The sequence below is a fragment of the Anolis carolinensis genome, chromosome 4 (assembly GCF_035594765.1).
Source record: "Anolis carolinensis isolate JA03-04 chromosome 4, rAnoCar3.1.pri, whole genome shotgun sequence".
In the NCBI taxonomy this organism is placed as follows: Eukaryota; Metazoa; Chordata; class Lepidosauria; order Squamata; family Dactyloidae; genus Anolis; species Anolis carolinensis.
In genome coordinates this window covers 19,086,932-19,114,793 of record NC_085844.1, presented here as the reverse complement: position 1 = coordinate 19,114,793, position 27,862 = coordinate 19,086,932, and the positions used below count along the sequence as shown (strand labels likewise).

The window sequence follows — 27,862 nt, the reverse complement described above, 5'->3', positions numbered from 1 at the left end:
TGTGTTTTGATGTCCAGCCTTAATGCCTTTTATACCCGTTTCTACCCCCATGAATGCAAAACATTGCAAACAGCCCTCACCATTGCCTCAGATGCCGGCAGTCAGACACCCAAGCAGAGGCGGACTTAAGCATTCAAGACATCTGCTTGGGCCTCCACACTTAATTATTTCACAGCCAATAGATAAACTTTAATAAACAACTGTCACTACTGTATAAACACACTGCACAATGTATGATCAGGGAGGTTCACTTTTTCAAAACATGCGCTCCATTAGGGCCTCTTCAAGACTGCCGTTCTTTATTTAGCTTTAGTCAAGTGGGATCTTCCATTTAGTTAGCTCTCCAGAGTTATATGGGAAATCTTATTTTGGAAATTATTAAAGCTGGGAACAACGAAGGGCATTTCCTGTAGAGTTCCACAGCCAGCAGCACGATGAAGCTACTTTGCAAACATGAAACTTGCCTCTTACTCTTCCTTGTCCTTGTTCAGATCTTTGGGTTAGAGGATGACAGCAGCCGAACTACAACAGAGATCTGTTCAACACACACAATTTTACCTGGACCAAAAGGTGAGGCATTGGGGAAAGCATCCATTGGAAGTTTGGTCTTTCTTTCTGTCTTTCTTTCTTTCTTTCTTTCTTTCTTTCTTTCTTTCTTTCTTTCTTTCTTTCTTTCTTTCTTTCTGCAATAACTTGTGATTTAGGGTTTATTATTCCTCCACACCCACACTGATTTTATGTCATGGGAGCAGAAAAGTAAAGTTGTTATACCAACTTTATAGCTGACTCCTGTAGCAGTATTTCTAAAAGCAGTTAATGGCATGTAGATGTGAGCAAATGAGCTTGTTTATTGACATCAGAGCTCAGGAAAGTTACTGCAACTCTGAGTCTGCCAGGCAACTTTTCATGCAAAACAACTGGTGCCAGAAACCACCATGGTGATTTTATACAAAAGTCATGGATTTGAGAAGATATAAATCACATATTTTGCTTTTGTGGGTGAGGCAATTGTTTTTTGTTTTTGTTTTTACAATCTTGTACACAAAACATGGATTTTGCACAAGTCTTTTGTGTGGAAGAAACCTGTTTTTCCCATAAAAACACAATTTTCATGCAAAAACACTTTCTAGAAATGTTGAACAACCTTGGCTATATGGAAAGAGTTTTCCATGTGAAACATCCGAGTTTAGTTTAGTGCAAAATTGTGATATGAGATTCTGCAGTTAAAATGAATGACAGCCCCTAATACCTATCTTTGCTCAATTCCAATCATTTTTGTAGCATTGGAGTTGAGAAGAACAGGAAATGGTAGTCTCTCAGCACATTCCCAGTTGTGATGTACCTTCAAAATAAGCACTGGAGAGATGTCTTGGGGTCCGCCTGAAACTGCTTGTCACAAGGCACCCCATGACTGGGAGCATACAATGGGTTTTATTTCCCAGATCTCTAGCACCGCAGTTGGACAAAACTGATGTTTTTTGTTGGAGAACTGTCAGACAGCAAAAGAAAGTTTGTCAGTCATATTAAGTCACTCATGATTATAAGCATGAATCTTCAGCAGTCTGGATATTGTTACATTAAGTTAATGACACTGTAACTGATGGATAGATTGCCAAACATGTGTTTGTGTGTGTGTGTGTGTGAGAGAGAGAGATATGCAAGATTTTGGGGAGTTTTGTCCAAAACAGAGTAGTTTCTCACAAAGGCATGTGACTACAAGAAAATTGAGTTTTGACCTAGAATGTGGGTTTTTGCACAATACCAAAACATAATGGGTTGTACAGATGCTGAGCAAAAAGTATGCAGAACCCATGCCACTGTGTTCTTCATGACCAAAGAAACTCATGAAATATTATATATTTTCCCACCCCTAACAAAGACAGGCTTGCTAAGAAGTATGCTGTTTGCTTGTTTGACAATAATCCTTGAGAGAGGTGATTTTCAACTAAAACCGAGAAATGTTGGCATCCTCATTATGATGAATTCAAGGGTCAGTTACATAAATGAATACATTAACTAGTGATTATTATGAACTAAGTATTTAATCTAGCTAACTGTCGTGGTCACAAATGAAAGGAGCAGGAAGTGATGAAGGGAAACAAAGAAAGTCGTAGCATGTGTTTCAGAAAAGGAGCTTAAGTGTTTGACAAGACAAATCCATTTGGCAATGGTTTAACTTTCATTAAGACCAAACTGAGTGGCACAGAGAACTGAAAAAATATGGGAACAACTAATATATGTCTGAAATTACTTGGGTTCCAGCCACATTCAACAATTAAGATTTCATTTCTATTATAAATAAACAGTATCATATAATAGTTACCATTTCCCAAACTCTGGTCCTTCTAGTGTTTCGGACTTTTTCTCCAAGAATCTCTAACCATTGGCCATAGTGGCTGAGGCTGCTGGAAGCTGAAATCCAAAACGCTTGGAGGACCAGAATTTGGGAGTCCAAAATCAATCAGCATAATCTTTCTCCAGAGTTATTTTGTGAAGCTAAAATACTGCTTTTGTATTTTGGGAAAATGGGTGAGATACCTTAAAGGTTTTATTATTACACCATCTGTCACATGCTCTCAGGTTGGGTCAATCTACTTTGGACTTTGGTCCAAAGTTTAAAACAGCTATGCAGGATGCTGAAACTGATTGCAAAATAGGTTAATCACCTTGGATAGCTCCTTTCAACTTCTGACAATCAGGTGAGAAAAGCCACTGAGGCGAGATCCCAGTGGGGTCTCTCCGGCCGTCTGTTCTCAAGGCACTCTGAAATTAAAAGTGGGCTGTGGAGATGATTTCCCAAAACTGTGACCTCCAGCATCTCAGAAATGCTTTGTTTGGGTGCTGCCAGGCTATGAAGTTAGGTTTTGGTGATGTTGGATCTCAGTCCATGCTCATTTGACAAAACCCAGGTATTTCACATACAAAACACTTTTCAAATAGCCATGTGGGTGTTTTGGTGCAAAATTAGTGTGTTTCTGTTTCAAAGTTATGTTTCTGTGTGTGAAAAACTGATTATTTATTTCTCAAACACACAACCAATTTCCAGGAATACTTGAAACTGAATTAATTTTTATTTTGTGTCAGGAACGACTTAAGAAACTGTAAGTTGCATCTGGTGTGAGAGAATTAGCTGTCTGGAAGGACGTTGCCAAGGGGACACTTGGATGTTTTTGATGTTTTACCATCCTTGTGGGAGGCTTCTCTCATGTCCCCACATAGGGAGCTGGAGCTGACAGATTGAGCTCATCTGCTCTCTCTCCAAATTCAAACTGGCAACTTTCAGGCCAGCAACCCAACCTTCAGATCAGCAGTCCTGCCAGCACAAGGGTTTAACCTACTGTGCCACCAGGGGCAGTGAAAATTGAGGCTTAGTAGTAGCATGAGCAGCCTGCAAGATCAGTGTATTTAGATAGACAAAATATATAAATAAGAGCCCTGCACCCTCTCACTTTGGAGTCAGTTGCTGCTGGGCGGGACGTGTGGCTTTTCTGTGTGGATTTTGCTTCATGGCGACTCCGACAGAGCTCAGTTGCTCTGTTGGGTGCTGGAGGAGATGCTACCTGGTGTGAGAGGTGTGGGGAGCGAGATAGAAAGGCAGGCTTGACCCCTCTGGGTGGGAGAAAGAACTCTTGTTTGTTCGAGGCAAGTGTGAATGTTGCAATTAATCAATTTGATTAGCATGAATGGCCTTGCCAGCTTCGAGGCCTGGCTTCTTCCTGCCTGGGGAAATCCTTTGTTTGGAGGTGTTAGGTGGCCCTGATTGATTCATGTCTGAAATTCCTCTGTTTTCAGAGTGTTGTTCTTTATTTATTGTTCTGACTTGGAAGAGGGGTAGTCTTATACAGCGAGTATATCCCAAACTCTATATTTTAACCAGAAAAGTTGGGAGTCGTCTTATAGGCTGGAAAATACTGTACATATGTGGCCATAATCTGGCATTCAGAAGTGTGCATGAGGCATTGGCCCTCAAATAAAAATTCTGCCCCTCCCCAATGGAATTTGGAAACTGAAGGAAAGTTATGTCATAAATTTCTTTACTGATGGAAGTGTGAAGCATCTCCCATTTTCCTCATTTGCTTCAGGACTTACCTTCCTTCACTTATTTTATTATTTATTTATTTACCATATTTATATCTTGCCTTTCTCCACCCTGGAGGGGACTCAACATACATACCAGCCATATATTGGCCAGAGGAGAGTGTCTATATGATGGGTGTGTGTGTGTGCCCAGGAAGATCCAGATATGAGAATCCTACGCATTCAGCAACAATTCCAAAGGAAACCTGCATCGCATTGCATACACTGTATTGTGCAGCTGTGTAGCCAGATGCTTCTCAGTCATGCAATGGTTTCTACTGGTAACAGGATGGCTGTGGAGGGGTGGGAGATAGCATGAAAAAGGAGGATGTTTAGGAAAGTTTGGTTATAAAACAAGACAAGCAGCAACAACAGAAAAGCCACAGAGAGATATATTGTAAGTAGGACTCAGAGTGGTGTATATCACTAACTGGATATCAGCTGTTGTATGTGGCATGTATGTGTTTGCATTATGTTGTGACTTTAAAGTGAGGTCCGCTTTCAAGGGGAAGATGCCTTTGACACCTATTCATCTACATTCATCATTTGCATGTTTTTGAACTGCTAGGTTGGCAGAAGCTTCGGCCAACATCGAGAGCTCACCCTGCTCTATATATCGATCTGTGTTCACGTTGTTGTATGTTGTTTTGACAATTGACTGTTTTTCACATATATTGGAAACTGCCCTGAGTCATCTTGAGGAGATAGAGCAGTATATAAACAAAGTTCTATTCTATTATAAAGTTCTATTCTGTTCTCAATAAGAGCAAGTGAATGAGAGCTCAATATACAGGACTGAGATTATTTTCCAAATTGATGTGTAAGCCTGCCCCCGGCTGGTGAATGTGAAATCTGCTCTACAAGCTATAATGTGGAGAGACATCTTCCAAGATGACAAGTGACATACATATTTCTCACAATGAAAACCAGATTTCCACCACCCTCTGACTCAGATAAAAATATACATATTCCTTAGTAAAGAGATATTGAAAACTTTTTTTTGCTTACAGGGACTCTTCAATTTTTCTTCTTCTTTTGTCATGTAGCTCAGGAGGAACTTCAGTTTAAACTTTACATATTTATTGCATCTAAAACAGCGCTGGGAAACCTTGCACCCTCCAGACTTTTGGGCTTTGATTTCCAGAAGCCATTACAAACATATTCAATAATAAGGAATATTAGGTGAGTTGTTGTTCTTTTAATTCAAAGATGCCTGATTATGCTACATAAAGGAGCAGTCTGTACAAAAGGGCCGTGTTCTACTATTGAGCAATGACAATAGGTCCTTCCATAGCATTCATCGTTGTTTTTTTTTTAAAAAAAAAAAACCAGATATGAAATGACAGATCTGCCAAGCATTTTTACACTATACAATTATAGTACTTTGAAACCGTTTTAATGTTATAGCTCAGTTCTGTGGAATCCTGAAATTACAATGTGGCAAACTACAAGATTGCCCTGGCAAGGAAATTTAGGAATGTCAAGACAGTACAAAATCCAGGATTCCATAGGATGGATCCATGTTAGTTATAGTATAACTACAACAAAAACAAGCTTGCTCCTTCTACATGACAACCCTTCAGATATTTAAACAAAGTATTGTTCTTTTAGCCAAGCTAAACATACCCAGATCCCTATTTCATTCTTCATAAAGCTTGGTTTCTACATATTTGATAATTTTGCAAACTCTTCTCTGGACATGTCTCAGCTTGTCACTATCCCTTTGAACTATGAGGCCCAGAACTGGACAATGCATTTCAGATGAGGTATCGCCAAACTAGAACAGAGTGGCACTGGTGACTCATGTCTTGATCCTTTTCATATGTTTTGTTGTCAAGCCAGGTGTCCCCCATTCTATATCTGTGCATTTCATTTTTCCTGCCTAGATGTAATACATTTATCCCTATTAAAATTAATGTTGTTAGTTTTTGGGCCAGCTTTCCAATCTCTCAAGGTCATGTGAATTCTGATCCTTGAAGTATAAGGTCCCCCCCCCTTTCCAATTTAGGGTCCTTCCTAAATAACCCAAAATATCTTTCTTTGTTATTTTATTGTTTTGTTCCACTCCCACCCTACCCTCCTTATACATGCGATTTATATAGCAAACTACAGAAGTTACATTTCAAATATCAATCTCAGTCTTAATATTTCCACTGTACATCTTAGCACATTCTCTAAATAATTCCTGACTGGTTCCTGCATCCTCTTAATTATTGTAACCTTTTCACTGGTGGTGGCACAGTGTGTTAAAGCGCTGAGCTGCTGAACTTGCAGACCGAAAGGTCCCAGGTTCAAATCCCGGGAGCAGAATGAGCGCCCGCTGTTAGCCCCAGCTCCTGCCAACCTTGCAGTTCGAAAACATGTAAATGTGAGTAGATAAATAGGTACCGCTCCGGCGGGAAGGTAACGGCGCTCCATGCAGTCATGCTGGCCACATGACCTTGGAGGTGTCTACGGACAACGCTGGCTCTTCAGCTTAAAAATGGAGATGAGCACCAACCCCCAGAATCGGTCACAACTGGACTTAACGTCAGGGGAAAACCTTTACCTTTCAGTTTTATCTATATTGTTCCATTTTCAATTTGTTATTTCCACATTTAACATATTAACTATATACTTATACCAATTCATCGGAGTCCATTATGTTCTATCTTTCCAACCCCCCACTAAAACAATTTGTTCACATGCTATTAATTTGACAAGCGATTTTTCTTTTTGTATATTCTTCACTCCTGTTATCCTTGCATGTAGTATATTTCTATTAACTATTATTATTTGTAGATTTAACATTCTATTGATTTATCCTTCAATCATTCTTACACTTAATTGTATTCCCATATAATGTGATTAAACACCCTTCTTTGTTCACAACCATGCCAACTCCTGTCCTTTATCCCTGGTAAAAAAAAAAGGTGAAAGTTGTGCAGGAGTTCTGTACCATTTTGTAACATTTCCCTTCTTGCTTCCCTTAATACAATGTACTTATTTCCCTTTGGATGTCTTCCCTCTCAATTTCCATGTCCATTCTCCATGTTTGGAAAATTTCCTCTATTATTTCTTCTTTTACCGTTATGATGTATTAGTACAGATCTCCTGCCACCTTCTTTTCCTCTTTCAAACATTTCCCAATTATCTTCTCAAATGGACTAGCCTGTTCTCTAATTTTTTCCCTCCGTCTAAAAATTTCCTGTCATATAGCCCAGCTTTTAATCCAATTCCCTGATCCTATCCAATTCTGAATTTCATTTTGTTCTACAGAGTTTCCATCTGCGGTATACAAGTCCTCCACTAACCTTTTCCCTCTACTTAAAATTGATCTCAATGTTCTGCCTATAATTTTGTCATTTTTATAATTAATTTGCCATATTGCCATCTTATTCCCATTGCCTGGATTTAATTTCTTCTTTCTTTTTTTCCATGCTTTTACTGTTCCTTTGACGGGTTCCCTATAACCCAGAATATCAAGTCAGAAAATCCCACAATATCTTCTTTGAACTGGGTTATCTGAATCCACACTGCCATATATTCCAGTTCAAATCAGATAATGTGGGATTTCATTAAGCTGTGTGGAAGTGTCAACTTCAAATTTGATGAGCATGCCTCCCATTCCATAACATAATTTAAATAAGTCATTAAAAGGTTAAACAACACTGCACCCAGGGTAGAGAAACTATGTCCTCCTTAAGGTTTTCCAAGAAACCATCTGATTGGATACTGAGGGAAATAGGATACTGTCAATCATTTAATCTGATCCAGCTCATATCTTGTAGAAATCTAAAATGACCAATTTATTTGAGGAGGAGACTTAACTAGCCATAGTGGCTTGAAAATGATGGCAGTTATAGTCTAGAAGGGTAATTTTCCAAACTCTGGCAATGACACCCTCCAAGAATCTTTGTTGGTTTAGCCACATCAAACCAACAAAGCTAATGGTCTGGAATATGTGAGAGATGCTTCTAATTCATCAAAAGCCCCAAAATATCTCATGGTGACCTCAGGAACTTTTCCAGATACAGGGAGTTCCAGCTTTGAAGTAATTGCAGGATTGGTTTGCCATATCAAAAAATGATCCAGAGGGGTGTGAATTGGAGTGAGATGGGGATAAGGATAAAGAAGTTTGACAAAGGTTGACAGGAACTTCAAAGCAATTTAAAATGAGACCTAGGGGTTGAGTAACTGGTTTGGAAGGCAATATGAAAGTTCATAATGGGAGTTTACCCTGCAGTAATGTGGTGTATTTGGAAAGGTCTCCTTTCATTATTCTAACAAATGTCAATTATAAACTCCTTGACATCACTCGTTGCCTCTGAGTCCTGTTTCTTGTGGTCACTGCTACTGCTGCTGTTGTCCAGTTTCCAAACCTAATTAATGCATTTGCACAAGTCTCCTTTTGGAAACTGGAATGGGCATATTTTGGGCTTCCTGCTGGAAATGCAGAAGGATTTCAGCCTGTCTTTGAACCTGGCTGAACTATTGGTTGTGCCATCTGTATGGCTCACGTTGCTCTATGTGCTCTCTATGTTTAAAATAAACCTAGAATTCTGCGCCAAGTAGGCAACACAATGAAAAAAGCCAGATTTCACAAATGGTATTATTTATATAGGTTAGCATTATAACTTGTTTTGCACCAATGATTCTGCTTAGGGAGAAAGCCAAACAGAATGCATGAGGCATCAAGTTTCTGATGTTTCAAAAATTAGAAACGATATTGGATCAGATAGAAAAGTAGTTGCAGATTCTTTAACAAGGAAAATGGAATTGCCAGTCCTCAAAATGTTTGCAGAACATTGCACAAATGCTTTGACATAAGGTCATGATGTTTTTTGAAATATTCTCTATCTTGGTACAGAAAAGGGTTCTTCAATTAGCTGGGTATTTCTTCCTCTATTTAAATGCAAGGAAACAATAACAACCTCAGCATCCATGAGAGCAAAGTGAAAAAGACAACATTTGATGTGTTATTTTCTCTTAAAAGTCCATTTGTTATACATTCCTTCAAAGGCATTTAATTTCATTTTATTTATTTATTTAATGTATATGCTGCCTTTTCCCCAGAGAAGGGCTCAAAGTGGCTTCCAAGAACAATACACTGAAAATATTCATTTCATCAGGTACAGGGCTTTAGGATGGGCAGAAAATATAGAGCTGAAACTCCCATCAACCTTAAACATCTTAGTCAATGGTGAGAAATTATAGGAGTTGAAGGCTACTAATAGCTGAAGGACAACAATTGGCGCACCCAAGCTGGAGGAGACAGATTTATGAGTAACTAATTTAGTAAGAGTTATCACCTGTGGGTCTCTACTGTTCTGCTTTGTTGAAAACCTCTTACATAACATACACAGCGTTCCCACTATCTACTAAACTATGACCTGATTAAAAAAAAGATATAAGATTAGTTTAGTAAGATAGGTTCTTGACAAACGCATGTTGGTCCCTACTGATTACTGCATTGTCTTCAAGACATTTGTAGACAGGCTTCTGTACAATCCATTCCAGTATTTTTCCTGGTATTGAGGTTAGGTTGACTGGCCTGTAGCTTCCTGGATCTTCTTGTAGTCCTCTGAATCCTCACCCTTTCTCCAAGATTTCTCAGAAATGATGGCAAGTGTTCTGCAAGGACATCAGCAGGTTCCTTCAATACTCTGGGATGTAGTTTACTTCAAATTTCACTTTAAAGACAGCTAAACCTTTGTTAGTGTCAACTTCAAATATTCTGTTTTAAATCCAACTTCCAATCCACACTGTAATAGATAAGTACTGGTTCACATTTCAACAAGGGCCTAGTATTGTTGGGACTAAAAGTTAGATTTAAGTCTCTATAAAATAGAAATGTTATCTCTTTGCTTATTTATTCTCACAAGAAAGAGTGAATAATTAACACTATTTATCCCTGTTGGGCAAGATTATGTGAAGTTTTGCATGTTTTCCATTAATTTTTACACTTTAAGACTCTTTCTGAAAAGAAAGCTGTTTTCACCCAAAAGTTGCCTTTAGATACAAGACAAGATTTTGTGGAGAAAGTGAGATATTTCGTGCAAATTTTATTGTTTTCTGAGCAAAGCTTTTTTGCACCTTTTCTTTTTGGCAACCTTTGAACTTGAAAAAAATCTCCATGGCAATTTATCATTTCCATTATAAGGTATCCATCAATATACTTTTCTTATGAGAAAATATGCAATATTCTTTTTATTCCTACTATGAAGAATAATTTTGTCAGTGAACTGTTTTGGATGAAGCGAAGTGCTACTATTATTGCAGAATGAGAGAATAGATTGAAATCTATCCACTTTCCTCATACTATAATAACTTGATCAACAAGCCAGTCAGGCTGAACACAGCAGATTGAGAATAGAAAATACAGTGATTTAGGCAATATAGAAGAGACCGCATGGGGGCAGCAACTCTCAAATATTGATGTCTCTTTGGGTGATGTTTTGATACATATTACAAATTAATATTTCTTCCAGAATGAAACTTTCTCACAGAAAAAGGCTCATTTAGAGACAGATTCTTAAAAACAATTTTAAAATTCATGTAAACCTTAGGAAGGACATCTTTATTGTAAGAACTGCTCAACAAATAGTGGTGAACTCATTCTAGCTGGAGGTCTTCAAACAGATGTTATTGATAAGCATCTTTTGGAAATGCTTTAATAAGTTAGTTTAGGGGTGCTGTAACAGCTCTGACCACCAAGAAGGTCTTCCTAATGTTCCTACAGTGTCTGCAGCAGTGGAAAACAAGCTTACAACATCTTTAATATTTCAAATGTACTACAATGTCACCTCTTAACCATCTCTTCTCCAGGATAAACACAACCAGCTCCCTAAGCTGCTCTTCATAGGGAATGGTTACTAATATTTCTGTAAATCTCATTCATTACAGATGGTGCTAACTGGGAACAGTGATTCCTAGGACTTCATCTCACGTAGTTTGCTCTCTGTCTTCTCTCTGTTTCTCTGTTGGCGAAACAGAGTCCCATGGGGCCCATCACATGACACAGTGTAACTTCTAGTGGTTTCCCATGGACTCAATTGAGGCAGCATAGGGTAATGGAAGGAAGACTGCATTTTCAAGAGTCGCATGCTTCCTGACTCCCAATGACATAAGACAGAGAGAAACCAGATAGACTTGGGGAAAGGGCATGGGATGGCTCCAATCCGTGAAGATGGAAAGGCACATTAGGTAACAAAAGAAGCCAGTTCCCTCCATTTCCCCCTGTTTTTCCTGCTTACATGTAATGAGGTCCTCAGTGTGAAGCAACAGCCATGCTCCAAGAACACAAGTGTCTCAGTTTATATTACCTCCTAAAGCAGGCATCTTCAAACTCAGGCCCTCCAGCTGTTTGGGCCTCTAACTCCCAGAAGTCCTAGCCAGCTTGTTCAATGGTCATGAATTCTGGAAGTTGGAGCCCCAAAAGCTGGTGGAACGGAATTTGAGGATCCCTGACCTAAAGCATCTTTAGACTAAAGTCAACTGTAGCAGTGGTACTCAAAGTTATGGTCATCCTATGGTGTTGGTCCCTGAGCCATTGGCTGCATCAAGTTTCCAGGAAGAAAGGAAACAATTGTACACAATGGACAAAAATTACTGCCCCATATTTGACAAAAATCATTACTAGTACCTCCTGTCAAATAATGTAAGTAGTACACGTTTTTCAAAGGTCAGCTCAGGCCATTCTCTTTTTTAAGCACAGTAATAATCAAGAATATCTTTTTTATTTCTTGTTTCTCTTTGTTTCTGAAGGAGATGAAGGTCAGAAAGGAGATTCAGGAGATATGGGGAAACAAGGAAAAGTTGGCCCAATGGGACCCAAAGGTAAAGGAGTATGTGGTTGTTTGCTTTCCTATATGCGTATACAGACAATCGCTAAAACCTGCATTGTTATATTTCTTATTGTTCAAAATATTGACAGATGGCTTTCAATTGTTTTTTTAAAACTTTATTTAGTTTATTTTTTAGGATGCACATTAGTTTGTCAATCTGAGCAAACTCAGCAGCCTTCATAGTTCATTCTTTGTCTGTCAGTTCTTCAGTGTATCTCCAAGTTTGAGAAACCATTATTTTTGCAGCTCTTATCATATAGCAAAGAAGTAGTTGATATTTACTATCAAATGATTTATTGATAGCCTTTTGACTGGATCTCTTAGAATAAATATATCTCTTTAAATTGCATGCAAAATACCAGTTAAGATTTATGCTCTCTTTCAGGCCTCATCTACTTTGCCATACAAAATCCAGATTATCTGCTTTGAACTGAATTATATGGCAATGTAGACTCATATAATCCAGTTCAAAGCAGATAATCGGAATTTGATAATTTAAACAGTATGGCAATGTAGATCCAGATGGAGAAGCATCTCACTTTATGTAAGCACCCAAGTATTATTTTCCAAATATAAAAAATCATCAAAATGTAACCATCTGATTTTTAATCCATTCTTTGATATTAAGAACTTCTTGCAAAGTGATAATTAGCATTATCTTAAAGAAAAAAGTTTTTGATTTAAGGCAAACTCTAAAACAGAGTTTTTCTAATCCACTCATTTTAAATTTAAACATGGGCCTTTATCATACCAGAATTAACCATGCCACCCAAATTTCAAAAATCTCTCATCTCTAAGCAAAATCACTTCCTTCAGCCTCATGAAAAAATGGGCCTTGCAATACGCTCTTGTGATAACACCCAAATATGTAGAACCTGAGATGTTTAAAAAGAAGCTTTAAAAAAGTAGAGCTAACTGGGATTATCCCTGTGAAATCGAGATAGTTGGAGGACATGTAATAATGAAGCAATTTATTATTTACTAAAGCAAAATGTAGTAAAAGAAGTTTTAAAGGTCTTCTAAATTGCTGGATATTGTACGGATGGCCTCAAAGATCATTGTGCAAGCTGCCTATGTATTTCAAAGTAAAATTTCATGGCAAAAACGCTTCCTGCGTCAGCCAGCAAATAATGGTTGTATGAATTCTGTCCATACTTTTACAATGGCCTAAATGTTTTAAGCTTTTAATCAATAACATTTTATGTCAGAACTTCATCCAAATACATGGCCATTACTTAAAACAAATATCTTGCGTGAATTTGCCTTATTTTGGAAAAAATGTGTTTGACACAACAGGAGAGTGAATGAACCAAAAAGGAAAGATTGTTTGCTGCATAGTTGTACTGGCTCTTTAAAAAAATATAATTGTAAAGTTCTACAAAATTAAAACTGCTAGATAGTTTAGCCAGCTGGTCTCTAGCATTAAGTGATGCCAAGGGAAGACGCTGGGCACGTGTGTTGCAAACATGTGGGAGCAGAACGAATTGCTGCAAAATACACAAAGCTGCCACTGGGGTATGTGTATCCAAAAACAAAAAAGGAATCCAAACATTGACTATCTGACACTTCTACTTTTATATGGTTGATGGCCCATCATAGAGACAATTTGAGGACAACTGTGAAGCTTTAGTATTTGATGAGCCTTTCTTCTTCAACCTCACCACTCTGCTGCTCATACTTTCCATTCTTCTAATTCTATTCAAACACTGGGGAAAAAACAAAAGGTATTCCAGTTCGCATAGCTTGCAATCCTAACAACCCTTATTTTTGGGAGAAAGCTGCACACTAACCCAAACCAGGTCTTCTAAAGTTGAATAAAGTAAAGTAGATTGATATCCAGAGCCGGTCCAACAATGAGGCGAATTAAGTGGTCACTTCAGGTGCAAAACATATGGGGGCGCAGTTAAGACTGCTTTTTCTGTTGATTTCTTGTAAAACATGATGTTTTGGTGCTTAATTTGTAAAATCTTAATGTAATTTGATTTTAATAGGCTTTTCCTTAATCCTTCCTTATTATCCAACATTTTCGCTTATCCAACGCTTTTATTTTTCAGTGATTGGTTTGGGGGGGGGGCAAAATTCTGTTCGCCTACACTTGAAAAATACCTAGGGCTGGCTCTGTTGATATCCAAGCTTTGTTGTTGTGTTCCTTCAAATCATTTCCAAATCAGGACAGCTCTGATCATGGGGGTTTTCATGCCAAGCAGGAAATCAAAACTTTATCTCCAGAGTTGTAATCCAAAGATCAAATTACCACACTGGCTCCTTTACTCTTAAGAGTGCTGCCAGATTTCTCTCTCCCCCCTCCCCAATCTTCTCCCTGTCTATACTTACTAAGCTTAAGAACCTTGGATAGGACTTTTCTCTTTAGTAAGGAGAGAACTGCACTTCCCATAAAATTTTGCTGTGCACTTTGAACTAGTCACAAACACATCACCTAGACAGAAAAATGCATTGCAGCCACAACTGTTGTTTACTTGTACATGTGATTTGCCTTTATTCCAATGATAGAAGATCCAATAGATACTGTTTCAGGGGATGCATCTACACTGTAGAATTAATGCAGCTTGAAACTATCATGGTTCAATACAATGGAATCAGTGAGGCAATCTTTGGCAGAGAAGACTAAAAATCTTCTAAAATTCCAACACCCATGATTCTATAGCATCAATCCATGACGATTAAAAGTGGTATCACACTGCAGTAATTTTACACTGAAGATACACCCAGAGGATGCTAAATGTATGCTCCATTCCTTTCTTTTTGGCTGGCTCCCCACTAATAAAGTGGGTTTGAAAACATATTCACATGAGCACTAAGAATGCATTGCTCTCTCGCTCCATTTCCTTCTTCACGGATGTCCTTGGCCCATCACTGTGACAGGCATTGTGCCAACCATCAGTGAAGTACCACGAATGACATAAAGGGAGTTGAGGATTAATTCAGTCCTTTCAAAAAGCAATTCTGCATCATCCTCAAAAAGAATGTTTTCAAGATTTTTAAAAAAATACATGATGCCTTTAGGCATCTCAATCAGAAGCTTTTAGCTAAGCAAACAAGCGGTAAGATGTCACTCTATTTTCTTGGGCAACACTGTAGGAGCCACCATCTGCTACCAATCGGCACAATACCTCCAACGGCACCCAATCAAAAATGATTGCTCTTCAAAAGTGAATCCAATCTGTTGGACTAGGCTGTCAAAACATATGTGAAATCTACTGAAATGCTGGGAAAAGAGAACTAAAAACAAGCACAATTTTAACAGACATTTACAGATGGCCACAATATATTGGATTTTCCAAGAACAGAGATAGTGGGCTTTGCAACAATGGTAGTGGAGTTGGGTTCTGCAGCACCCTCCTCCCTTCAGAGGAGTCCTGAACTCTCTATGACTTTCCAAAAGCCTATATCAAAATCTTTTCCCCATTGTTCCAAATGGATTTGTAAATCTTTGAGCCCATTTGTCTATCAATGTAACTTTTCATTTATGGCTATGGCCTTTCCCATCCTCCCACCAGAAAAGGACACGATCTGTCAATTGTACATGTTGATGGAGCTTTGAATCCAATTTCAGTCTGAAACACCTATCTAAGGTGCCAACCCTTATCTGTACAACAGGTTCACCCTCTTAAATATCTCCACTAATGCTGAGACTAAAACTAAGCATGGACTCATCATCCCAGTGGCATTGGAGCCAGAATGTGCCACTGCCTGTTGAATTTCTGCCCACCACAGAGCTTTCAAAAGAACAATAGCTCTGCTTTGTAGTAGTGTGGGCTCAGATAACCCAGTTCAAAGCATATATTGTGGGATTTTCTGCCTTGATTTTCTGGGTTACATGGCTGTGTGGAAGGGCCCTTAGATCAGTGGTTCTCAACCAGGTCTTTTGGCCTACAACTCCCAGAAAGCCCAGCCAGTTTACCAGCTGATAGGATTTCTGGGATTGAAAGCCAAAACATCTGGAGACAAAATAATATTCTGAAACATAATGAAACAGGTACTCTTTCAAATTCTCTTTCTTTTCCAGGAGACAAGGGAGCTGTTGGCAGCAGTGGTGACCAAGGAATGATGGGCAAAATTGGACCAATTGGCAGAAAAGGTGTGCTTTCGTTTAATCTTCAGTCAAGCCTTTTGAACATATTATATGGCCCAGAACACAAAATGAAAGAGATACTATTTTTTGCTTCCCAAATGAAACAGATGGTTTTTATTTCCAGACAAAAAAAGTTACCAGTATTTAAATTTAAGTTGATGCCTCCTACCTGTGGCGAGTAGAACTGATGCCTTGTAACTAACCAGGCATTTCCTACATAGGTTTTCTAAAAATGTCATCACATCAACTTCATGGTTGCAAAAGTTTTGGTGAACTAAAACCCATTTTATCAAGTGAAAATATCATCACTGACTCAAGAAAAGGGGGTAAAGTGGGGCCATCAAAGTTGAAGTGATATCATACTGCACTAATTCCACAGTATAGATCAGGCATAAGCAAACTTCGGCCCTCCAGGTGTTTTGGAGGGCTGAAATTTGCTTATGCCTGGTATAGATGGACTCCAAGATGCCTATGGAATAAGCCTTTTTTGGCATCATTAATCATAATGGTGTTAAATGATCTAGTGGTAAGAAACATTATTATATATTGCACAAGATTGATCTAGCCTACAATGATACATTTTAATATATTGGGTTTATGGTTCCCGTCCCCTTGATCAGGTTGTGTAAGTGTTATTTATTGCTATATAATTGTATTGTTTTACCTTGCTTAATAATGTGTTATTATGTTGTTATGTAATGTAAGTGTGGTTTTTTAAGATTGGAAACCGCCCTGAGTCCCATCTGGGAGATAGGTGGTATATAAATAGTTTTCTTATTATACTAATTATAAATATTGATACTACTATTGATATTACTATTGTCCACTCACCACCACCCAGTGATTCCAATCAAATTCTCTTATACCAGTTATTGTTTTAAATCTAAAATAATGGTACGTTAATATTTTTAAAGTCTGTAGTTCAAAAAACTAAAATTTAAAAAATGCAGATGCAACCCAACATTTGGCCTTTAAAACATTTAATGCTTGCAAAATCCCTTTGGTAGGAAACAATAGAAAGATTACATGAAATGATAGTGTGCTCTGCTACAACTATGCTTCTCTTACACACACACATTCACACACACACACACATTATCATTCAGCTAACTTACAAACTGTTATCCATCTCCAATGTTTGCTGGTCATTCATGCAAGAAGGAAGTACCAGGCACCATCTAACCTCAAAGTCTCTGAGCCTTTAATGGTTCAGCTATTAAAATATGAAGCTCCTTCCACTAAAACAAAAGCTTGGCAGGGCAGCTCTACAAACACAGAATCAGAAACAAGTCTCACTTTGTGCCTAGCAAAATTTACTTGTCCGTTGAGTATTTCCGGGGTCAGCTGAAGTATTTGATTTGGCAACTTGGTGCATCTCTCAGATCCACTCAGCAAAGGTTGCGCAATTGAGCAAATGTGTTTGCCGCTGTTTGTACTTCTGGATATAAGGACACACGTCTTCTCCTTTTATTCAGGTGACAAAGGACTGAAAGGTTTTTCGGGTGCCTCTGGAGGAAAGGGCAAAGCAGGTACACAATTTGCTTCCCATTATATTCCCTAAACAATTATATTTTAAGTGAAAGGTATTATGGAGCAGAAAGGATATGTTATCTTGATAGTGGATCCAAACTTAGACCCCCTTCCACACATCTGTATAAAATCCACATTGAACTGCATTATGTGGCAGTATGGACTCAGATAACCCAGTTCAAAGCAGATATAATAGATTATCTGCCTGGATATTCTGGGTTATATGGCTGTGTGAAAGGATGCTTTGAAAATTATTTTTAGGACTACCGTTCTCAAGAACCACTACCCAACATGGCTACTGGTCTTCCAATACTGAATCTATGTAAAGTGTTGACCACAGTTTATGGAAGAACTTATCAGTTACTTTGGAAAGCATTCAAACATGAACATAATGTTTGGTACATTGTTGTAAAACAGTTCTAATGTGTTTATTCCTTACGTTCTTGAATTATACATAATAATCAGTTTGTAATTATTATTCTATCCTGTATTACTAGTGAGTCTATAGCAACAGGACAACCTTGTATTTACACTATTGGTCTTCCAGCACAAGTCTACGGTCCATTCCAGTAGAAGCTACCCATATAATCGCATTGGAGGACCAAGGCATTCCTAGAGAGGTGTTTTCTCTAGAAATCTCTAGATCCTTCATCAAACATGGAAGAAGGTAATCATAAAATCACACTGGAGGGCCTAGAGATTCCCAGATATGTGATGTACATATGGGAAAGGAGGGAACTGGTGTAAGGTGCCACATACCTGTTTCACTTTCCCTTTTTGGTCTTAATACACAAAGACAGAAGTAGGACACACAGAAGTGCATGCCTAGATGCCCTTTAAGGAGCTTTGAGTTATACCTACAAAAGTGAGGTGCAAAGTGGCATTTCACGTTAGGGGTGAGTCAGCTGTACAGTATTACTCCCCTTTCTCCATTCATCCATAAAATGAGATTCTACATTGTGATTATTACATGGTGGTTAAACAGTATCACCTTCCTGTTGATTGCTGACATTGTGCATTGGCCAATGTGCTTGGAAATATTCCCATTGGGCAACAGGGAATGCACAGTTGCTATTTATGCAATCGCAGTGTATAAAGTGGCACATTGAAGGCCCCAGTGAATAGCTATGCACCATCCAAGAATGTGCAGTTGCACGGCTGGATGCCTGTTAATCCCGACAAGACAAAAACTATTCAGTCAATTGTTGAATTGTGAGTCAACATGTGGGTGAATCCAGTTGATTCAGTGGCTTTACTTTAGTTGGGACTAGCAATCAGATTTAGACCGTGTGAAATCCCACTTATGCAGCCCAAATAAATCCGCATGTACCTGATACAGAACAAATTTCAGCTGTTGTATGTGCAGAGATTTAGATGATGTTTAGCAACTGCCAGCATGGAAGACCTGGTTGGGCCCAAAACATCCTTCACCATAAAAAGAAAGAGGGTTATGAATGAAATATTGCTGATATGAATATGAATGGAAAATGAATGGCATATGTCTCGAAACCATTTGCTCTTTCCAAGCAAATTATTTAGGCTATGGGTGGTCAGAGTGGAGGTCCTATGGGTTACATACATACTGTGGGTCTTACTCTATCCAATTATAAATGAATAATACATGGACAATACAAAACCAAAACAATTCAAGCCTTAAAACTTGGCACAAATTAAGTTCTTTTTTCTGTCTCTCAAGACTCTTTTTTGTAATGTTTATTACTTTCCTTGTTGAATTCCAGTATTTCTTAAGAACTTTTTTCACTCTCTTATTGCTTCTATAGCCAATGTGGACATTAAAATATGCAACACATAGGTGCAAAACTATTAAAACAGAGTTAAATGTAAATAAAATGTACTGTTTCAATCAATTCAATATCAAAACAGGCCCTTAAACAATAAGCAAAATCTTCTACATCTCCTGTAAAAAAAATTTTTTCGTGTCATGCAGCTGCCCGGCTCCTTGCGGGAGTCCCGATAAGATGCCACATAACACCAATCTTACGGCAGCTGCACTGGTTACCAATTGAGCACCGGATCACTTTCAAAGTGATGGTGCTTACCTTCAAGGCCTTACGTGGTCTAGGGCCAATGTACCTGAGGGACTGCCTCACTCCCTACAAACCCCAGAGATCCCTCCGTTCCGAGGACCAAGACCTACTGGAAGTCCCCAGTTTTAAGACTTTGCGTCTAACTGCAACTAGACGCAGAGCCTTTTCAGTAGTGGCACCATCTCTCTGGAACACCTTGCCACCTGAAGTTCGTGCCTTGCGGGACTTGCTGGCCTTCCGCAGGGCATATAAGACACACCTGTTTCGACAGGCTTTTGAGTTCTGTTGCTGATGTCTTAAAAGGTGCTTTTAGGATGTTTTTAAGATGTTTTTAAAGATGTTTTTAAAATGTTCTTTAAATTGTTGATTTTAGCCGGTTTTTGTAAGCCGCTCCGAGCCCTAGGGGAGTGGCGGCATATAAGTTTGAAAAATAAATAAATAAATAAATAAAACGGAGTTGCTTCTGGGGTGAGAGAATTGGCTGTCTGCAAGGACGTTGCCCAGGGGATGCCCGGATGTTTTGATGTTTTTACCATGCTTGTGGGAGGCTTCTCTCATGTCCCTGCATAGAGCTGGAGCTGATAGAGGGAGCTCATCCGCACTCTCCCCGGGTGGGATTCGAACCTGGCAGCCTTCAGGTCAGCAACCCAACCTTCAAGTCATGAGGCTTTTATCCCCTAGGCCTCCGGAGGCTCCTGTAGAATTGATATCATAGCTATCACAAAAATTTAAACACATTGAAATGCGGGGCACATTCATATATATACATGAATTTTAATCACTTAAGACCTGAGAGTACATCTGCTTAGGTGTGCCATAAAATACGCGGTACTGTACAACCGATAATAAGTTAAATGTTCTACTTTACCAGTCCTGTGTGGACAGTAGACATTCCCTTTCTTCAAGTGCCATGAAAGAGATGTCAAAACACAGAACATGTTTTCTCAAGGATGCCTTCCAAATTTGTTGGATTGCAACTCAACCACCATGGCCTTTGGCTAGTGAAGAAACACCACAGGACAGTGGCATGGCTGTATCTCACTTCAAAGGGGGAAACCTCTCTAAAATAATGAAACCAGTATAAAGAAGGTTCAAAGGAAGCTTCAAGGAGGCCATTCAAATCTCTCCAATATATTTAGGGATTGCTCAAAACTACAACAGTTACAATGCATATTTTATGATACCTAGGGTATAACAACACTGTAGAATTAATGTAGTGTGACCCCACTTTAACTGCCATGGAGTCATGGGATTTTGGTTTGGTGGGGACTCTAGCACTCTTTGGCTGAGAAAGCCAAATTCTTCACCCAATCAATTCACCTCCCCTGGCCTGTTTAATTAGCCAAGAAGGGCATGTGGTGGGTCTCTCTTCCCCAAGGAACCTGTCCACATCCTCGGACTGCACAAATTGAAATGAATCCATTAAAACTTTACAAGAGGATTCCTGAGTTGCATCCACACACTGTATTAATAGTGCTAGTTTGTTTGCAAGAGCATCATAGTGGACTCTGTCAAACGCCTTACTGAAATCAAGATATGCGATATCCAAAGCACTCCCTGCATCTACCAAGCTTGTAACACTATTGGAAAAAAAGATAAAATTAATCTGATATGACTTGTTTTTGAGAAACCCATGTTAACTTTTAGTGATCACAGCATTTTCTTTTTAATGATTACACTCTTGCTTCCACTGGAATAACAGCAGTGGGTAAATTCTTCCCTTCGAAAGCATTCCTGCTCCCACTCTTTTCCTGCTCTCACTTTGCCAGACAGGGCAACATGGGCAAGCAGAACTGGGAATGAAACCACAGTTTCTGATTAAACAAAGTAGCATTTTACATTTTCTTCCTTAACAGCTTCACCCATTCCATTGAAAAAGGAAGTTATTTTTATCTTCCCTATTCCCACAAAGGTTAAAGGAAGTTGCCTTTAAAACATTGCTAGAAGACGATAAAAAAGAGATAGAAAACACAACACACAGTAACACAAGACAAAGGTCACACAGAGCTATAAATATGCTTTCTCTAAAATATAGGTGTCACCAGCTAACTCTGTTGGACCACTATTGGAGTGAATATTTTCATTCATGGTTTTTGCAGAGGTCTTGTACCCCTAACTTCTCTGAAAGTGGAAGACCTTTCTAGAATATATTTTTTCTGACTCCAATATATTATCAAATACTTAGGTGTGTATGTTGCTATTACATTTGTATCAATTTAGGTGCCGTCTGTGACTGTGGCAAATACCGCAAAGTCGTTGGACAACTGGATATCAATGTGGCCCGGCTCAAGAGTTCAATCAAATTTGTAAAGAATGGTATGTTTCATTTCCTATGATGTATAATGGTTATTTATTTCTCCCAGCATGTTGTTGTTTGTCACAACATATAATCCAAATGTAATAGTAGGCTCTAGGCTAGTAGATTAGGGGAATTCAGAATTTTAAGCCTGAAGGTTAATGATATTATTTCCTTCTGAAGATAGGCAGAATTTCTTACAGAGTAATGTGCTTACTTTCAATTACCACCTTTACAAGGTGAGAATCAAGTAGTATACAGGTTTTGCTAGGGAGAACATTTTAAATTAAATATGGAAATCATTAAATCTGCAAAACTGAAAAGTGTAAAGGTGGAATGTGGTTTTAGTTATTTTTTCCACATTTGTAGAGGTCCTGTGGCCCAAAGCCCAGCAAATGTCACTAGCTTCAGATATTCAATAAGACCTAGATTAACATTTCCACTTAATTGAAACTTAATTAGTGACCTTGAACCAGTCATTCTAATCTACAGGGATGTTAATAAACAGGTATCAAAGTAAAAACCATCTTTGTTGTCTCAAACTTCTTCAGATAGAAAAGTAGATAACATTAATGTAAATTACAAATAAAATTCCCTCATTGCATCTGAGACTGCAACTTAGGGAAAATGAAGTGGAAAGGAAAGGGTTTAATTTCCTGGATGGCATGCTTTCATTTTGTCTCAGGGTAATCTTAATATAATGGCAATGTTATTACTGTAACTATCGCAGTATTTATAATTACTTGGTTTTATCATTTATAATTGTTGAAAACAGTAGACTAATTCATTCCATTATCTGGGTGGAGGCCACAATCTGGGTGGAGGCCACAAGGGGGCGCTAGAGAAAGAAGGATAGTCCATTTTATTGGGCTGGGGGGGGGGAGGGGGTTGAAGGAGAAAATCCATTTTCTCCATTTTCACTGGTTATGTCCTCTCCCCTTTTCCCATTTCATAAACGAGGGTTGTTTCCATGATGACGACATGGGTGGGGGAAATAACAGGAAAACTGGGGGGAATGGTGTAGCTTTTTCAACCCACCCTCTCCCCATAAAGTGGACTATCCTTCTCTGTCTAGTGCCCCCTTACGGCTTCCGCCCAGATAATGGAACAGTACCTATAATTTTTAATCCAGTGATATCTCTGTAATTATGGAATTCATACCCATGGTTTCACTTACCCATAACCAGGGGGAAATGGTCTCTCTAGGAATTTGCTTTTTCTACTATAGTATTCTTGCCTGGAAGTTAGCATAGAGTCACCCTTGAAGACCTAGCATTCATGTCTAGGAATTTCTAGGCCCTCCAGAGCAAATCTATGCTGGGACTGGAAGTCAGGTAATTTACTATCATTCAGTTGTGTCAATAGTTTCTGGTACAAACTGATACAAAGTACTTACGGTAATAAATAAATAAACTGGCAAGTACAAAAGGAAGATTATTAAGATAACAAACTAAATGAGAAGTAAATAGTGGATGTGTAACTGATGAAAAGCGTTAGGGGATGAATACATTAAGGTAACAAAAAAGCCAGATAGCAACATCATTATGTATATGTATGTAGACATTCATGCTTTAAAATTGACACAATGCGAGCATGTTTGTCTTCTGTACCAGTGTACAAAATGAATGACAAATCTGACCATAAAAGAATAACCGATGTAAAAAGGTATTTGTACTTTGGAACAAGGAAGATCTGGTATGAGCTTCCTGTAAGAAGCTAATGAGTTTGATCATTACAAGGCTGCTTCCACCTCAAGTTAGGATTCAGCATTGCCTCAGGTGGTAAAACCAGGGATGCAGTGGTATAATCTGTCCTCTGTCTATAGTCAGAGATGTGCAAACTACATAAACTCTTCTGGGTTTACTAAATTTGCTAACTGCATTACTATAACCCAGCACAAACATCAATATGATATAGGAAGTGTTGGCTCAGCCAGCTTCTGTAGATGGTAGAGAGGCACCATTTGTCTTCTACATCAGTCAACAAAACATCTTACACTAGAGCTTGGAAATGTGGGGGTTACTGTAGCTCCTATAATCCCCAAATGATGTATCTGAAAATATTTTATCTATGATATAGTGTAACAAAAGGGTTAAGACTGCCATAAGCTCCTGATGTGTAAGGCAATCTAATCCCCATGTTCCTATGAAAATAATTTCTTAAATGAAACATAGTGTATAGACATCCTGAGAAGATAGCGGTGATGATTGCTGGTATGTTGGAGGTGATGAATTTATTGAAAAGGCCTTTGCTTCTTTTCCCCAAGTGTTGGCAGGAATCAGGGAGACAGACGAAAAATACTACTACATTGTGCAGGAAGAAAAAAATTACAGGGAAGCTCTCACTCATTGCCGGATTCGGGATGGGATCCTTGCCATGCCGAAAGACGAGGCCTCCAATGCTGTGATCGCCGACTACATCTCCAAGAGTGGCCTCTTCCGAGTCTTTATTGGGCTGAGTGACACAGAGAGGGAAGGCCAGTTTATATATGCAGACCACACCCCTTTGCAGGACTATAGCAACTGGAAGGAAGGAGAACCCCAGAATGTCACAGGGGAGGAGGACTGTGTGGAAATGCTCAGCACTGGGAAATGGAATGATACCGAGTGCCACCTCACTATGTACTTTGTCTGTGAGTTCCCAAAGAAGAGAAAGTAAGCACAAGGAGGAACCAGCAATGAACCATAGATTCCCTTATTTTCTTCTGGTCAACCACCAGGCCAAACATCTAGGATGAAATCCCTACCACATTCCCTATGAGTGTCTCCTATAGTTTTAATGATTTTAATTATTTTTTAAAAAAGTTTGAGTGTTTGAAAAGTGAGGTATTTAGTTTGCTATTCAAAATTCCTCATCTCAAACTGCCTCTGGATCCTAAATAAATCCAGAAGAATCCCTACAAAGTACGTACGGCAGGTAGCGGTAAATCAGGTGCTTAATTTCAAAAGGTTCTTTATGACCCACAAAGCGATTTTCAGGATCTTTTAACCTGCATTTCTCAGGTGTTTGTGATTAGATGCACCCAGTACAGCAGCCATATCAGAACTGGGCAAACCCTTTGTGATATTGCTCATTACTCCTTTTGGATTGACTCCCAACAATCTAAAAAGACTATGAAATCCTGGTCTAAGAGAAGAATGCATAGATGTCATGTTACGCAGTGGAGCTTTATTTCTAAATGAACATTTTTATGCCACAATTCATGTATGGTTTCCCCCTAGGTCTTGCTTGTTAAATCTTCATAATCTTCACATAGAGATTTTTTTTCTATTATGCTTTTTGCTTCTTACAAAAGTTTAGCTCAAGTTCCGTCAACAATGATCGTTAAAAACAAGCACCATCAAAGGTAATGCTAACCAGAGCCTACAACAGAATGAGGAAATGTCAACATGGACACAGTTCTTATCTGGCATAGCTGGTCATAATATTTACATTAAAAACATATACAAATTTACTTGAAGGTGTGTTCCATTGATTTCAATGGGATTTAGCTTAAGGCTGTTACACATGCAGAAGAATAAAACAGTACAGGAATGTAGAAGTGGAACAGACTGCACCATTTCAAATGTCCATCTGTCAGGGAAATATTTATGTGTGCTCCCATATTCCAATATAGATAGATAGATAGATAGATAGATAGATAGATAGATAGATAGATAGATAGATAGATAGACAACACAGCAAGTACAAAACTGGCAAAAGCCACGCTAGCTTGAATGGATTAAGTCTGCATGTATACAAAATAAACACCTTTACCATACTTTTCAAGTGCTACAGTTTAAAGTGACATATAGCCCATGCTACAATGTCAGAAGGTGGTGATGAATCCTTTTTGGGTTTTAAACCAGATCAGTGGTTCTCAACCTGTGGGTCCCCAAGTGTTTTGGCCTACAACACCCAGAAATCTGAGCCAGTTTACCAGCTGTTAGAATTTCTGGGAGTTGAAGGCCAAAACATCTGGGGACCCACACATTGAGAACCACTGATCCTGATGTTCAATGAGCTATCCAAGGTGCTGAACCCTGTCCCACAGGAGAGATTCAGCAACATAAATGGTTCCTTTAAGTTTAAACTAAAACCCATACTGGATTCACCACTCCACTTGCATGAGACCCATCAGTCATGGCTTCTATGGCCTCATTTCAACTACACACCTAAATGTAACCTTGCTTCTTGTTAAGTATGTTTAAAATCGCTCAGAGCAGTGGATAGGTGCATTTCTGAGATACCTGATTGAAAAGTGATTAAGATTATTCCTAGACATCCAACTCACCTATGATGTACTATTATGCAGTAGCATGGTGTAGTACTTAAAAATGTTGGATTGGGATTTAAGAAGTCTGGCTTTAATGTTTCACTATGGATACATTCACACTGTTAAATGAATACAGTTTGACACCACTTTAACTGACCTGGCATAATGCAACAGAATTATGGAATCACGGTTTAACTGTTTAGCCTTTTCTGCCAAAGAGTTCTAGTGCCTCATCAAACTAAGATGCCCAGGATTCCATAGCATTGAGCAATGGCAGTTAAAGTGTGTCAAACTGCATTAATTCTACAGTGTAGAAGCACCCCAAGCCATTGAACACACTGAGTGGTCCTGAGTCAGTCTTTCCCTCTCTTTTTTCTTTTTTTTCTCTCTCTCTGCCTGACCTGCCTCACAAATGTCGATGTTAGGGTCAAGTGGGAAGGTAGGAAACCAAGCGTGTAACTTATTTTTAAAAGGCACAATATAATGCATACCATATATTGACCAATCTCACAGAGCTGTTGTAAGGCTGCTATTCAACAAAGCATACCATGATATGAAATGCTTGATCATAATAAACAGTAAGCTGTAATAAGAAAATTGAATGGCATTGACTTTTATTTTAGAATTAACTCAGGAGAGCTAAGTCCATTTTCTATTCACCATATAAACATGTAATTTTTCTGTTTCCTTTGGGTTGTTTACCACCACCTGTTTAATTTGTCTCAGCCTCAAGAAAAAAGCTGAGGAACTTGAACTGCAGGTGAGTTTGGGAGATAACCTTCCTGGAATGTGTTCTCTGTATCTGGCATCTTGATTCAGTCCAAATGACACCACAGGAAGAGGTGCTGAAGATGGGAGCGACGCTGTGGATTACAACAATTGCACCCACAAGCCATGCCCTAAAAGCCATATATCATCCAAGTCTATTTTCTTTCCTATCAGTAATGTGTGGAATACCCAGAAGCAGAGACAAATGGAGACATCATCTGTTATATGCTGAGTTAGTTGAACATGCCTTTTGTTGTGGCTGAATCTGATGTTTAGTAAATTTCACTCGCTCCAACAGAGCGTACCCTCAAGTTAGTTGTGTTTAAGACTTCAGCCTTAAGCTACTTTCATAGGTCATATGATTAATATTGTTCCCGTGTTCCTTCAAATTGTTTCCAACTTATTGTGATGCTAAGGTGAAGCTATCACAGGGTTTTGTGAGGCTGAATGTGTGTGACTTCTCTAGGTTCATCCAATGGATTTCCATTGCCAAGCAGGAATTTGAATCCTGGTCTTCAGAACTGAAATACTCAAACCTCTCTACCAGTGGTTCTCAACCTGTGGGTCCCCAGGTGTTTTGGGCTACAATTCTCAGAAATCCCGGCCGGTTTACCAGCTGTTAGGATTTTTGGGAGCTGAAGGCCAAAACATCTGGGGACCCACAGGTTGAGAACCACTACTGTATACTATGCTGAGACCAGTAATTAATATTTCTTCAGCCACAGGAGTCCATCTCTCCTCAAGAGACCTGAACCAGTGTAACCTATGGGTTCTTTCCTATGTTTCTTGATTTCAGAGTTTTTCCCCCATTGGTGACTTCTTTGTTTCCATAATGGAAGCTATCAATGGATAGCTTCATTTATTAATTTTAGTCCAAAACAATCTAGCGTGAAAAGGGATAAGGAGATTGTGGGACTTGTTCAATTTCGACACATACATATATACAAAACAAAAATAAAGACTGGGAGG

At 38.8% G+C, this 27,862-nt stretch overlaps 1 protein-coding gene across 1 annotated transcript; it reads left to right on the top strand.

Moving 5' to 3' along the window:
• The first annotated feature begins 286 nt into the window (after positions 1–286).
• On the top strand, positions 287–26,722 carry colec10 (collectin subfamily member 10). Its single transcript, XM_003224829.4, has 6 exons — positions 287–570; positions 11,824–11,895; positions 15,931–16,002; positions 17,472–17,525; positions 21,795–21,890; positions 24,137–26,722. Exons 1-6 carry the CDS (start codon positions 435–437, stop codon positions 24,526–24,528), a joined length of 822 nt encoding a protein of 273 aa, XP_003224877.1. The 5' UTR covers positions 287–434; the 3' UTR covers positions 24,529–26,722.
• The last annotated feature ends 1,140 nt before the right edge of the window (positions 26,723–27,862 follow it).

Bases quoted from the DNA above. Each gene is read 5' to 3' on its own strand.
- colec10 (XM_003224829.4), top strand. From the start codon at position 435: ATGAAGCTACTTTGCAAACATGAAACTTGCCTCTTACTCTTCCTTGTC. The intron at 16,003-17,471 runs GTGTGCTTTCGT...CCTTTTATTCAG, and splicing joins TGGACCAATTGGCAGAAAAG to GTGACAAAGGACTGAAAGGT. The intron at 17,526-21,794 runs GTACACAATTTG...GTATCAATTTAG, and splicing joins TGGAGGAAAGGGCAAAGCAG to GTGCCGTCTGTGACTGTGGC.